The sequence below is a fragment of the Scatophagus argus genome, chromosome 21, assembly GCF_020382885.2.
Source record: "Scatophagus argus isolate fScaArg1 chromosome 21, fScaArg1.pri, whole genome shotgun sequence".
NCBI classification, from domain to species: Eukaryota; Metazoa; Chordata; class Actinopteri; family Scatophagidae; genus Scatophagus; species Scatophagus argus.
This window is the reverse complement of record NC_058513.1, coordinates 6,699,438-6,714,326: the sequence shown is the minus strand read 5'-3', so window position 1 is coordinate 6,714,326 and position 14,889 is coordinate 6,699,438. Positions and strand designations below refer to the sequence as shown.

Genomic DNA, 14,889 nt, shown 5'->3' with positions numbered 1-14,889 from the left:
ATAAGGCTTGTGTTTGCTGTGGTTGGCTCCCAGGTGGGAATGTGTGTAACTGTTAGAACGTGTAGAAGATGTGTGGATACGTAAAGGCTGCATAACACAAAAATTGCCATCATCGGTTCATTCATGAATGTCATATTTTAGCCATCTTTGCTTTTAATAATGTCTCCAATCAGTCTGGAAGCACATACAGTGTTTATTTCCATGATAGGTTTCTCTTTCCCCTGTTTTCCATTGCCATTACTAACTCCTGCTCCAGGAGCCAAGCTTTTGCCTTTTTGCTCCTTCATGCTGTTCTGCTCAGCTCCTTCCTCTCTCCCTTTTCTTGGCTTGGGGTGAATGGAAGGAGGAGGCTTACATCCATATGTCACAGTTCATGCCTTATTGTGCTTTAGGAATTCATGTGGATGAATCTGGGAGCCCGGAGGAGAGGCAGTCAGGCGATGGAACCTCGTTCCCTGAGTCCCCTGACCTCAGTCATGTAGGTATAACTGCAGCATTTCAGCGCCTTGCTTTCCAGCAACTTACAAAATGAGTGCCAGTCATGCCATTTGTGCTCTCACATCATTTGAAGGTCTGCTCGTAATTACTGCAATTTAACTTCTGGTATTAAATTTGAGGCTGCAATTATCCTGTGGTCTGCAAATTTCTCCAAAGATACTTGAAATCAGACGACCTTCAAAGCAAATGTGTCGCAGTAGTTGCGTGCTAACCAGCTGATCATGCCCTCCACCCGTAGATGACAGGTGTGTACACAGAGCTGGAGAACTTGTATGCGGGGAAGAGTGTGTCGCCACTGCAGGGTGGCTCCTCGGCAGAGCCCGAGGTGCCGGCACAGACTGAGGCCTACGGGCGCTCTCTCTCCCCCCTCACCCTCCCCCCTCTCACAGGTACACTGGGGCTGACACACGCCCAAACACTCAATGACATGCACACACACACAATTCGCACATGCTTTCAGACACATGCTTTCATCACTGGTATACAACCATGTGCCATTTAGGCTCGATCCATTTGTAGAGCGAATTGAAATCAGATGTAGTACTTGGCAGGAATGAACACTGCAACTTTGGACCTCGATGGCACATGACTGATGCCATGTTCATGTCTTGTTACATTTGTTGTAAATACAAGCTGCTAAATGGGAAAGAATGTTCATGTGATTGGTAATGACACATTGGACATTGGTTATTACAGGTGACAAATATCCATCCACTCACCCACTAAAAATGTCACATGTATCAGCAATCTTCACATGATTTCCTCATCTGCAGCCTTGTGATTATGACTGACTTAATATTTATCAAATCAACTGTTTAAACAAATTGTTTTTACCATTCTGATTTTAACATGGCTAAGGAACCACTGATTTTTCACTGTGTTAGAGCTACTAGATTCTATAGTCCATATGTGTGTATAAGCCTGCAGTTTATCTTTGTGTTGCCATGGTAACTTCCCAGTAAAAAGAATCTTCAAGGCAACAACATGACCGAAAATGTCACGCTAGTTTCTTGAAGGGAATATACTGGACGACTTGGCGTTTATGTTATACTGTTTGTAACATAAAAGCCAAGTCATCCAGTTAGAAATTGTTGGTGCAAACATCTGCAGAGTGAACTTCAAATACCTACAAGGACTGCCCTGATAGCAACCATCTTTGATTTCCTTCCTCACAGGTAACCGTAAATCCGGCCTATCCCTGTCCTGGAAGGAGCCTCTCCCCACTCCTGTGTATGAGATCCACCACCAGAGCAGTGTGGACTCCAACCCCTATGTCAGCCTGGAAAGCCCCCCTGCCTCCCCTCAGCACTCGGATGGTGGCCCCAGCACACTGACCCGCCGCAAGAAGCTGTTCACTTTCTCTCGCCCGCCTCGCAGCCGGGACACAGACAAGTTCCTGGATGCTCTGAGTGAGCAGCTGGGCCACCGGGTCACTCTGGTGGATGACTTTGTACCCGGGGAGAACGACTATGAGGAGGTCAGGATGAGGAATATATGCATACACATACAGTACATACAGAACTGTACAGTACAGCTTTGTTTTCTGTATTTAGGTCTTTTCAGATTTTTTTAGTGTAGAATGACAGTACTGTAGAGAAAATGTTTTAATAGTATTTAATAGTATAATCTTGTTATTTCTTGTTTCCTATTACTGTGTATTATGGGTAATGGAACTTCAGTTATTCCTCTCACTGGACTGGTGACTGTGAGTGTTAGCATTATGTTAGACGTGTCTTGGAGCTTTTTGGTGAAATAAATGAAGCCGGAACACAAGCCTTGGATAGCACTAACAAACCCAGTTAGCTTAAAATTAGCTAACATGTAACAGGGAGCTGAGGGTCTGGTTGCACGGCTCCATCAACAGTCGAATTAAACTGAATGTGTGTTTAAACAAGAGAGGACAAATCCAAAAGAACAGATTTCACTGTGCACTATATAGACAAAAGTATTGGGACGGGGCTCTTTCTCAGGGATTGGGCTCTGCCCCTTACTTCCAGTGAAGTGAAATCTTAATACTTCATCATACCAAGATATTTTGCACAATGCTATGTTACACAGTTTAGGGGACGACCTTTTCTATTCCAGCATGACAAAGCAAAGTCTACAAACACTTGGTTGGATGAGTTTGGTGTGGAAGACCCTTTCCAAAAGAGTGGAAGCTGTTATAGCTGAAAGGGGGAACAACTTCATATTAAGGTCTATGTATTTAGAATCTGACATCGGTCCCTTTTGGTGTAATGGTCAGGTGCCACTATTTTGTCAAAATAGTGTATGTCCACTTGTCAACGGAGGGAGTTATGTCTCAACTTTAGCAGAATCAATAAAGTAGCTAAATGTGCTTCTGGAAATGACCTGAGGCCACTTTCTCTGTAGTAGAAAGCAGAAGTATCATCACATTGTCCCATTCAAGGTGCAACACACTGTTTTCTCACATCAGTTAGTTCTCCAAAAGCTCTTTTAGCATACCGCTAACTGTCTCACGTTCAGTGAAAGGAGTGACTGGAAATTAACCCATCAAGCATGCAAAGTATCATTAGGATAAGAATAATGTTCATACTGAATGTTATTTCTATTTTTAAATTAAATTAATATTATAATAATATAATAATATTCAAATTTTAGACCTGAACTGCCACAAACGAAATTCTGAATATTGTTTGGGTAGGAAACAATGTCATTAAATGTAAGCTGTTAATATTTTAGTACTTCTTTGACACCCAAATATTACAAGTAGCATGCTTCACATACAGTCTTAGTGTTGTGCATTTTCTTATTATCAATTAACAAGCAAAGTTATTACATTGTAGTGTTGCATGTTTACATTAGAGCATTTCTAATGTACGCTACAATGAACACTTGTGTTACATGAACAGATATATGAAGGTGGTTGTCATGGTTTCAGAAGAAGAGGGGTGCCTGTAAGTAAAACACAATACTCGGTAATACAGTAGAGTCTAATTTTATATCTGCCTATTTCTGAGTAGAACTCTAAGGTTATAATGAGGTGCTGGCTGACGTTGAATCATGAAACAAACATAGCCGTGTTATGTCTTTGTCACAGTGGTTTTGTGTTTTTGTGTTTTGTGTCATCTGGGAAGTGGGGAGAGGAGCATATTGACATAACTCTCTGGGCTTCACGTAACTTTCATAACTGATCCTGTTAATATTCTTTTCATAATTTAACAGTCAACTTCACACGTTATTACATTATATTTCTTGTTTTCCCTAAATAAATGAGTTGGAGTACTGATGACATTTAAGTGCATGTGTTTTAGAATTATGTAGATCAGTAGTTAATTTTTGTTTTAAAAAAAAACAACAAAAAAAGGACAGCAAATGAATGAAAAAGAGTATAAATTTTAAAAACAATGCACAATGCATTTTTAAACCTCTGTTTTGACACAGCTGTGTGCAGGTGGAGGTGAAAGTTGTGATTATCAGGTCTGATGGTGCGCTTCTCCCCCCAACAGATGAGTTTCCAGGAGGACCAGGACCTGGGCTTCATGCCCCGGCAGCTCAGCAGTGGCAGCAGCGAGGATCACAGTAGCAGCGATGAGGCCTCCTCTCCCTCCTATTCCTCAGGATCTGAGCCCATCCCACCTCCTCCCACCCAGAGCCCTCCACCTCCCCCGCCCTTCCAGGCTTTGATACCGCCTCCTGTTCAGTTCACTGATCCCCTGCCGCCAGTCCGCTTCTCCCCTGAACACATGCCCCGAAGTCGGATGCCCTTCCAGCCCCACCATCCCATCATCCCTCCTCCGCCGCCCCCACCGAGGACCCTCCTGTCCAGTCGCTCGCCTCTGCACAAAGTGCTCAGCACCACGGAAGAAGCAGAAAAAACTCACCAGCGCTTCCAGACCACCTCCACCCGCCTCTCACACATCCACACCCCCCTGGTCTCTGCAACCTTGCGCTCCTCCCAGCCGTCCCGCCCCAGCTACCTCCCCCGGCAGCTCAGCCAGCCCCAGCCTATTCACCAGCCGTCCCCCCAGCCCTCCCCTCAGCCGCTGAGACCGAGCCAGCTCGTCCTCCAGAGGCACCACCAGCTGCACCACCAACACAGCTACCAGGGCCCGCTGCCACCGTCCCTGCAGGATCCCAACCCGTCCCATAGTCAGAGCCAAGGAGCCTCACTGCTCTCACAGGCTCCGGCCCCTCACTCCACCCTCCCCAGTCATAATAAGACCTATGAAAACCCACGGCAGGAAAACCAGTTGCAACAGGTAACATCTGCATTTGACGTAATGAGTAATGCAAGCTGTTGTGTCTTGACTTTTTTACCTGGAATACATGACATGAATGAGATACCGGCCAGAACAGAAAAATCATCAAGTCTTAGAAAAAAAATCAAGAACTGGCACCTTGCAAGGCTTCAAAGTCTCATTGCTATATTTGGCATCACACAGTATGTGAATGCAAATGAAGACTATGAGACTGACGGACCATAAATCTTCTGCAGCTTTTGGCAGTTCACCCACGCTTTGTTTCTATATGAATAAGATGACAACTAAAACAAGGTAAACCTCAATCAAACAACAGCAGCTGTTGAAACATCAGTGAGTGATCACACTCACTGATGTTTCACTCACTATAAACAACTCAAGAGTGCACTGCATTCCCTGAGGCTTTGGTACGTAGTGGGTGTTTAAATAAAACGCTCCCTTGATGAAAATTGCTAGATGCAAACTGATTAAAATATCTTGCACGTTTTACTTTAAAAAAGCATTTCTTTATCTCCAAGGCACCGCCGCCCCCACCTCCGCCCCTGCCTCCACCTTGTGACCCACCTCCACTGCCCAAGCCGGGCCATCACGCCTCGGACGCCAACCACATGAGCGTGAAGAGGCTGCGCTGGGAGCAGGTGGAGAACTCTGAGGGAACCATATGGGGTCAGGTGAGCGGTGAACAAAGCGTGCATGACTCCGTCTGAAAAATCAAGTGTCTTAAGACCCAAACAAATACAGTAAACAGTAACTTCACTTGTGAATCTTCCCACCTTGGCTGTGAAAGTTCTCACTCCTACATTAATGGAGAGACCAACTCATGTACTCTGTTGGGTCTCTGATGAGTCATTTCTTTGTAAACAGACAACATGCTGGATCTCATCTGCTCACGTCCACTAAAATGTTGCACGCTTCTCTCGCGCATGTACAACCCCTTCAGACATAAATATAGTCGAATGTCTGTATATAAAAAGACTTTTTTAGATAGCTACCTTTAGATAACAAAGCCTTGACTGTGTGTGTGGAGAGTACAGAGTGTGTCCTTGCCTATGTTTAGCTTGGAGAGGATTCAGACTATGACAAGCTCACTGACATGGTGAAGTACTTGGACCTTGATCTGCACTTCGGGACTCAACGCAGATCCAGTAAGTAGTTGTGTATTTGTGATGAGTCTTTATCATACTGCGTCGTCATCTGCAATAGCACGTATCTTTATGTTCACCATGCTTAATGTCATACAGTCATAACATTCCATCAAATTAATTATCAGAAGACTACTTTATGGTAAAAGTGAATCTATGTGTTTATCTATTGACTTCTTCTGTTTTCCTTGTACCTTCACAGTTATGATGTTCTCCATAACCTGTTTTGGAGCTGCTCCATTCACCTGTTCTTCAAATCCATTCTCCATAAGGCACCATTACCCCCCACTCTTCTCCTGCTCAGTAATAACACAGCTCTGCCAGAGGAAAAGCACACTGTACTATTATTCATTGTGGATATCTCACACGTTCTGGCCTCTAGCCACTCAAATGGCAGAGCTGTGTTATTAACTTGCAACATGTATCCAGTGTGTGTGTGTGTGTAAGTGTGTGTGTTGACCCCTGGTGCCTGGAGAGCACATCCTTACACTGTTTGTTGAAATTATCAGTCTCTCCTCCAGAGCCAGCCTTCTTGCCAGAGAACTTTAAAAAGAAAGACGTGGTGGAGATTCTTTCCCATAAGAAAGCCTATAATGTCTGTGAGTACCCACGGTCATGAGTCAGACACACACACCCACACGTGGCTCAAGCACACTATATAGACAAAACATCACACCAACAGGGACTTTAGTGACATGACATTTAAAATAGACGGACAGCTTTGCAGCTGTAACAGCTTCCACTCTTCTGGGAAGGACTCATTCATGCAGTAGAGCACTTGTGAGGTCAGGCTCTGATGTTGGACCGAAAGGCCTGGCTGTTCCAGTCCATTCCAGTTCATCCCAAAGGTGTTGGATGGGGTTGAGGTCAGGGCTCTGTGTGGGCCAGTCAAGTTCTTCCACACCAAACTCATCCAACCATGTCTTTATGGACTTTGCTGTGTGCACTGGGGCACAGTCATGCTGGAGTTGAAAAGAGTCTTCCCCAAACTGTTGCCACAAAGTTGGAAGCATAGCATTGTCCAAAATGTCTTGGTATGCTGAAGCATTAAGGTTTCCCTTCACTGGAAGTGAGGTGCCGAGTCCAACACTTGAAAAACAGCTCCATGCCATTACTGTTGTGTATATTTTGTAGTTGAGGCTCCAACGAAATAACATATTAGAGTATTTCAGGATCGTTTTAGCTTAATTTTCACAGCATAGTTTTAACTTCTCATACCACATTAAGACCAGCCTGATCATAGCCCAAAATAACAGGCTAGCTAAGACTAACATGTCAGTTTAACTGACAGTTTTTTTGTCTTTTTTCAAACTCCACAGCATCTTCTGTGATGTTGATAAACAGGAGTACAGCAAACTCTTTCATGCACGACGAAAACATATTTCTTTAGGTTTTTCTGAACACGAGACAGCCAGTATCATACACATTTTTTCAGATGCACTCGTTTGATTGGTTGGGGACCAGGGTGTAATTATGTCTCAGCCAAGTCATGGCAAGAATTTGACTCTGTAATCACCTAATGTGACACGTTGACACCCTCGTAACAGACAAAAACATCAATCTGAATCTCAATCTCAATCTGACATAATACAAAGAGCTGATCTGAGTCACTAAAATCTTACCTTTTAAACAGAAAATTTTGTTCACACCAAGTGTAAAACTCAAAGAGGCAAATAAACCAAGAAAATGGGGTAACACAAATGTATTTAGCTCGTTATTTACTAAGGCAGAGTGTAGTCGGTTCAATTCAGCAGTTCTCTGAGGAGTTTAGAAAGTAAATCATCATGTACTGACAAAGACTTTTCACACAACTACCACACAATAACAGATGTGACCCTGAAGTGTCAGATCTGCTCACAATCCCAGTGAAAGGACAGAGGTTGTCTTTGTCACATTGTCACACCAGACAGCAGAAGGTTCCATCAGACCTCAGAGCAGTTTGTTATGCAATTTCACATTCATGGCAAGATTGGATTTGTCACACAAAGCTTTTCTATTTAAGGTATCTGTACGTGAAACATGACAGCAGGTGTGTGCTACAAAAATTGTTTTCATTGAGGATCTACAGTTAAATATTGAATGAATTTCAATGTTCAAATGACAAATGTCATTTTAATGTCAAATTAAGTGCCATATGTCTGGACTCCATTGGTTTTTAACTGTTAGAATCTTTGAGTTTTTGATTCTAAATTCTATTCTCAAATTACATTTACATTACACATCTAAAACGACATTTGGCTCGGATCCAACTTTTATTTTGTTTCATATTTTTAACGTGTTTAAGAATCAAAAACTCTTCATTATGAAAATTTAATTAGAATAGTTATACCAACAGGGCGTAGTGATTTTACAATAACCTGCATTTTCTTATCTCTCTCTCATTATCAGTCTAAGAAAGCCCGACATTTTGTATTTGAAAATGGTTTCATGTGTCGGTTTCACCATAAAACATCTTGATCCAAATGTCAGCAGGTCGGGCAGCGCTTTGGCAGGTTTGGGCTTAAGGGCTGGTTGCTATGATGGCCTCAATAGATTTTAAGCAGCTTCCAAGAGCCAAAACGCTCCAGAGTCATGCCAGCATGCTAATCAGGATAACTCAGTTATCTATGTGGGAATAATAACACCTTTTGAAACATGTATTTACTGTCCCACTATATTATACTGTGGATGTTCACTCCTACATTATAAGTAATAGTTTTTATCGATGTGTATTACTTGGGTTATACTGGGATTTGGGATTTTGTAATCAATCTGACACAGAAAGATAGAAATATGAATAATACACAGTTGCACATCACCAGAGGCAGATGAAAGGTTTTGTCTTTAGTCAGGATTTCAATGATCCTCTCTGTAATGAGAAAAAAGAGACTCAATTCCACCACATTTTCCCTCCTCCTCCCCCTCTTCCTCCTCTTCCTCCTCCTCTCCGTAGCCATTCTCATCGCCCATCTGAAGCTCTCCACAGCCGAGCTGCGTCAGGTCTTGATGAACATGACCACTGACAGGCTGGAGCCTGCTCACATCAAGCAGCTGCTGCTCTACGCTCCCGATGATGACGAGGTCAAGCAGTACGAGCAGTTTGACCAGGACCCTGCCAAACTGAGCGAACCTGACCAGTTCATTTTCCAGGTACCCCCATGAAAATCACCACGGCAAAGGGCAGAGTTTTAAAAAGCAAGGTCGAACTATTTCAGTAAATGAATGTCTTGTATGTTTCAGATGCTGATGGTGCCTGAGTATAAGACCCGTCTGCGGAGCCTCCACTTTAAGACGACCTTGCAGGAGAGGACTGAGGAGATGAAGGTTGCGTACGATTACATCTACAAAGCTTCAGTGGAGCTGAAGAGCAGCAAGAAACTGGCCAAAATCCTGGAGGTGAACATCCAGAGCAGTTGAGAAAACACATCTCCTGAAAGTTGATTTTAGTTATTGAGTGTTTCTCTTGCCCACAGTTTGTACTTGCAATGGGGAATTACTTGAACAATGGCCAGCCTAAGAGCCACAGGACAACCAGTTTTAAGATCAACTTCCTAACTGAGGTACACCAGGACACCTGTGATTGAACCATGTTAAGTTCATCTTTATTGTGTTTTTTTGTCATTCATTCTTTCCTTCTTGCCTTGCAGCTAAGCACAACGAAAACAGTAGATGGGAAATCAACCTTCCTCCACATTCTGGCCAAGTCGCTGTGCCAACACTTTCCTGAGCTGCTCAACTTTTCCAGAGACCTTACAACAGTGCCTCTGGCAGCCAAGGGTACGATGATGTTTCAGCAGCAGGGCTCTTTAACTCTGCTTTTTCTCTTGAAAATTATTTAGTAGCAGAATGTATGTGTGCTATCTTGATCATTTATAAAGTGTCAACATAAAGTGTTCTGGATGTCATGCAGGCCTCACAGTCTTTTTTAAAAACATCTTATTTGAAGTCAATTTATGCTGTGTTAAGGTTAGTGCTTTAATGCTCATATTTATAATAACACAGGGTAATGGTTAGCACATATTAAATGGCATTGTAAAATCCTGGCTGTTGTACAGTGCATCCAGAAAGTATTCACACCGCTTCAGTTTTTCCATATTTTGTTATGTTACAGTCTCATTCCAAAATGGATTAAATTGAATTTCTTCCTCAAAATTCTACACAAAACACCTCATAATGACAAAGAGAGGTTTGCTTTACACTCAGAATTGAACTCAGGTGCATCCTGTTTCCACTGATCATCCTTCAGAGGTTTCTACAACTTGAGTTGAGTCCACCTGTGGTAAATTCAGTTGATTGGGCATTGGAAAGGCGCACACCAGTCTATATAAGCCCTATTGCTGCCAAAGGGGCTTCAACAAAGTATTGATCACAGGATGTGAATACTCATGAACATGTTATATTTTTGATTTTTAACAAATATACAAAAAAATTCAAGCAAACTTGTTTCACTTTGTCATTTTGTGGTATTTTGTGTAGACTTTTGAGGGAAAAAATGAGTTTAATCCATTTTGGAATGAGACTGTAACATAACAAAATGTGCAAAAAGCAAAGCAGTGTGAATACTTTCTGGATGCACTGTATGCACATTTCCTTGCTAGTGTTTTACATTCACTGTATGAGGTGTTTAATAAGTACTACTTTTGTGGTAACTCATCATGTAATATTGCCATGTAACTTGTTCAGTGAACCAGAGGGCCATCACAGCAGAGCTGAGTGACCTTCACTCCACCATCCAGGACATCAGGACGGCCTGTCTGAAGATCCCGCCCACCTCTGACGACCACTTTGCCTCTGTCATGAGTGTACGCTAACTGCATTAAATATATAACAATAAATATAACAAAATAAATAGCAACTACTGATTGCTGATACTTTTTAAATACCATTTAATACCATTACTTGCTTTCTTTCTGAGAGTTAAATGAGTTTGATGCCACTCTCATGTCTTGGTAAATATGACACTGGGGCCAGCAGCTGGCTATCTTAGCTTAGCATAAATTGGAGGAAACAACAAGTCTGGCTAATAATCCAATTTATTTAATTCAAGCAAAAACCGAAGTGTAAGAGCAACAAAGGTATATAACTGAAATATAGCGTGCATGGTCTTTATGCTAAGCTAATATAAGCTAAGCTAGCTGTTTCCTAGCTCCAGCTTTATATTAAACACATGGAATTGAGAATGATTGCATTCAATCCATTCATTGAACTCTCGACAAGAAGGCAGACTACTGAAATGAAAACAGTAATGAAAAAATAAATAAAGCTGATTTCTGATTCGTAAAGTGGTCAATTAGCAGTTTAGTACTGTACTTCTGAGGGACTCATGAGAGAATAATTTTCAAAAGAATGGTAAGAATCAAAGAAACTGAGGCTCTTGACTTTTAGTCCCCTAGTATGAGTCACTCCCTCAAAACTCTGAATATATTCATGCAACTTATTAGCATCTGTAAAACGCTCTTCTTGAACCACAGAAGACATTACACAGCTGTTTTCACAGTCTGAGTTGTACTCCTCATGACAAGTAAGCTGACTTTGATGTGTAAAAACCCACCCACAGAGTTTCTTGGAGAACAGCCATCCCGCAATCCAGTCTCTGGAGTCCCTGCAGACCCGAGCGATGGAGGAGTTCTCCAAGGTGGCCTCCTATTTCGGAGAGGACAGCAAGTCCACCAGAACAGAGTCCTTCTTCGGCATCTTTGCAGAGTTCATCTCCAAGTTTGAGGTGAGCTACTTCAGCAGTGTGGATAACTAGGATAAATTTGATTTGTTCCCAATTCTGAGCAGCTCATATTTTGATATATGCAGCAGGTTGTTTGACAGATTCAGACTCCCAAAACAATTAGGGAGCTAGCTGGTGCTCTCGCACAGAGTAGCAGCAGCCTGAAGCTATAAAATGATTAAGCCGCAAAGTGCTGCTGTCTGTGGAATAACCGAATGTGCTCTGAATCTGAAAATAATGTAGCAACATAAGCATGACTCAGATGAGATTATGGGTTTTGTCCTGCAGAGAGCTCTCAGTGAGACCCAGACTCCAGAAAACCCCAGAAGCCCCAGACTGTCTTCCCCTCTGGCCTGGTAGAAGCAAGAAATACGGATGAACGTCGGGCCAAACCGACAAGCCTGTCAGCTCCATTTTCACTCTGCTCTCCACAACCAAAGTGCCAAGATCACACACAGAGACACTCAAACCAACAGGAACAGAGACCACGTCCTCTATAGCAAACAGAATGGAAATAAACTTTACGTACGTGTAGATAATCACAACAGGTAATAAGTGCCCCGTGTGCAGCATTGCTGTTTTTTTTCAGGTGCTGAGTAGAGCAGGAACATTCAGGTGTCCACAGGTCAAAAGGAAATCACCGCACATTGATAACTCAAACCAGTCTTCACATTATTTACATCTCTTTTTAAGTACACATTACATTGCAGATAGTACAAGATACACTCAAGGAACCGTCTGTGTATATTTGACTGCTCCAGTGCATCTTGATGCTCTACTAAAATGACATGTAAGTAATGAACAACTCATCTGAGTATTTACAGATTACTTACTATGTTTATTATATGACTATATAAAGTTTATATTTTCTATCAGATCATATTTGAAATTGTAAAGATTAAGCATAGATGTAGGCTGCAGACAGTTGTAGAATCAAGGTTATGGCAGGATTTGATTTGAAAAAATAATGCAAATTGGGTTTTTTTCCCATCATCAAGTATCCACATTGCTGATCAATACTTACAGATGTGGTCATTGTCATCTAACCTACTGTGAATTTATAAGGCATCTGTTATGGGACTTAAAATAAATTACAATAATAATGATTTTCCTTTCTATACACAGCTGAAGTTAGTCATCCACACCAAACTCTGGTTACATTACATTTCATCATTATAAATGAAGTTGCTTATAATCTTTTAATCAATTTGGCTTTACTTGGCCTCCCTAAATTTCAGCATAATCTGTTGCTTTTTGACCACAGTTAAGACATGTCCATGGAAAAATCACATTAGCCAACTTACTGCCAGTAAACCAGTGGGCCAGTGGGCAGGTGTGGTTAACTTCAGCTTCAGCTCCCTATACATTGTGTTAGATTTTTTCTGGAATGTCTACTCGGTCATCACATCCCAGCTGGACTCAGTCCTGATCATTAACTGCCACTGAAGGCCAGGCCGGTTTGCAACACATGAACTGAGAAGCCTCCAATCAACACTTGATGTCCCTTGTTTGTCGACCATTGCGCATCTGCTTTGTAATTTTTCTGCCTGTGTGGAGCCAAATTCATTCAGTAACACACATTTCCATGCAAAACATCATTCATATGAGCAACATTATGCCTTTCACAGCGAGGTTACAATTACTGCGTCATTACATGGTGAAATTGGCTCAAAAATCATCAGATTGGTAGGACGCGTGGGTGGAATAGCAAATCTTTTTCTACGATCAGTCTTGTTATTGGTGTAAAAAGACAAAAAGAAGGTTTAGGCTGAGGCTACGCTGAGTGCTGGCAGAGAGGACAGCTAATAGTTCTGCTCTTTGTCAAGCATTTCGAGTGTCGTGAACACTGCCCTGTGTAAACAAGTGGGTGAATCACTGCTGAATGAATGAATGTCAAATGCATGTGGGGGGAAAAAAACACCTAACTGTAAATGGTCATTTCCTGCTTTTCAGGTTGTCATGGTGATCTCATGACTCATCTACAGCACACTATACCCGTGGCTGTGTTGTATTTATGTTGATGAAACATTGTTGAGATTGTAAATTTACTGTTTTTGCTATGCACTGCTCATTATTTTATATTATATGCTTGTGTGTCCTCCAAGTCCTAGTTTATTTTCTCATTCAAGAATGTCATCCGGAAATTACCATTTTATTTATTCTTTATGTGCAGCTGGCTTACGAGGTGACTGTGATCTCGTTAAAAAAAGATAAATAAATAATGCTCTTCTAGCTGCTACTAGTGTAGTAATGGTGTTTCCTGTCCAAATAATTTGCATGTTGGTGCAGTTAATGTTTTAAGATGTGCAGCTGGTAGCATTTACCCTCCCTGGATATTTAAGTTTAAAATGAATACATTTGTTAGTCTAGTTAGTTTTATTTTCTGGTTGTTGTTTAATGTTTTCTCTGTTTTCATGGGAAGTTGTTTTTGTGATTGTTTGACCTTTATGTTTTGTTCAGAGCTTTGAAATGAAGCATATGTTTTGATCTATAAAATTATAATGCTTGAAAGTAAAAACTGGCCCACTTATCTGTACCTCGTGATGTTAACCGCAAAGCTTCTGGTACATACAGTATGTGGTATTCATTGAATTGCAGCGACTTTATAAACTAATGTGAGTTTTGATGTCATCACCACATAACCCTAAACATTCCTTCTATGCTGTATATATCACATTGCTTTAGGTCTGGATTTGTCACTTTAATCTTTGGAGCTCAGGAGAAAAACAAACTGGTGATATTTAGACATGCTAGCAGCTTCCTTCTGGATCAGTTGCTCTCCCACTTTGGTACAAACTGAAGTATCTGTTGGATTAATTACTATGCCATATTGCCGTTCATGTTCCCAAGAGGATGATTTATAGTCACTTTGGTGATTCGTCATTGCAAGCGTGCAGTACATCCTCATAGAGCTGCTAGCATGGCTGCAGATTCATGGCCAACACTTTGACGTACCATCAGCATGTGCAGTTATCTATGATAAGCTTTAGTGTAAAAAGCCTTCAAAATCACATTTCAGTGCAGTATTGTCTCTATCTGATGTTTTTTTTTTAGCCCATAATCAATTTAGATTGAAATTTTTTCTTTCATTCAACACATGTATTCTATACATATGAAGAGTGCCTTTTCCTTAAAGGAGCATTCCACACATTCTACACATGAAGTTCAGTTTCCCCGCTATGTGGAATACTGCTTTACACAGGCATGAATAGGACACTACCAATTTTTAATGGAAAACCTGTGACTACATCTCTGAACCTTTGTTGTCTCATCATGTTATTTAAAGTTGACCAGACGCAGTTTTTCCTTTGCAATGCTAAACCAGCTT

The 14,889-nt window shown here is 41.6% G+C and overlaps 1 protein-coding gene across 8 annotated transcripts in view; it reads left to right on the top strand.

Moving 5' to 3' along the window:
• grid2ipb (glutamate receptor, ionotropic, delta 2 (Grid2) interacting protein, b) overlaps positions 1-14,079 on the top strand; it is a 36,315-nt gene extending 22,236 nt beyond the window's left edge. For 3 of the 8 annotated variants that reach the window (XM_046377736.1, XM_046377734.1, XM_046377733.1), the window contains 15 exons: positions 393-478; positions 737-887; positions 1,674-1,975; positions 3,372-3,416; positions 3,969-4,721; positions 5,240-5,392; positions 5,779-5,866; positions 6,373-6,462; positions 8,796-8,992; positions 9,083-9,238; positions 9,316-9,402; positions 9,490-9,619; positions 10,526-10,644; positions 11,400-11,564; positions 11,850-14,079. In XM_046377736.1, coding sequence (XP_046233692.1) covers positions 393-478; positions 737-887; positions 1,674-1,975; positions 3,372-3,416; positions 3,969-4,721; positions 5,240-5,392; positions 5,779-5,866; positions 6,373-6,462; positions 8,796-8,992; positions 9,083-9,238; positions 9,316-9,402; positions 9,490-9,619; positions 10,526-10,644; positions 11,400-11,564; positions 11,850-11,921 — 2,594 coding nt within the window. In that variant the 3' untranslated portion in view covers positions 11,922-14,079. Of the gene's footprint in view, positions 1-392; positions 479-736; positions 888-1,673; positions 1,976-3,371; positions 3,417-3,968; positions 4,722-5,239; positions 5,393-5,778; positions 5,867-6,065; positions 6,463-8,795; positions 8,993-9,082; positions 9,239-9,315; positions 9,403-9,489; positions 9,620-10,525; positions 10,645-11,399; positions 11,565-11,849 lie in introns of those variants that run through there. The other 5 variants (XM_046377739.1, XM_046377737.1, XM_046377735.1 and 2 more) reach the window with 4 other exon arrangements.
• The last annotated feature ends 810 nt before the right edge of the window (positions 14,080-14,889 follow it).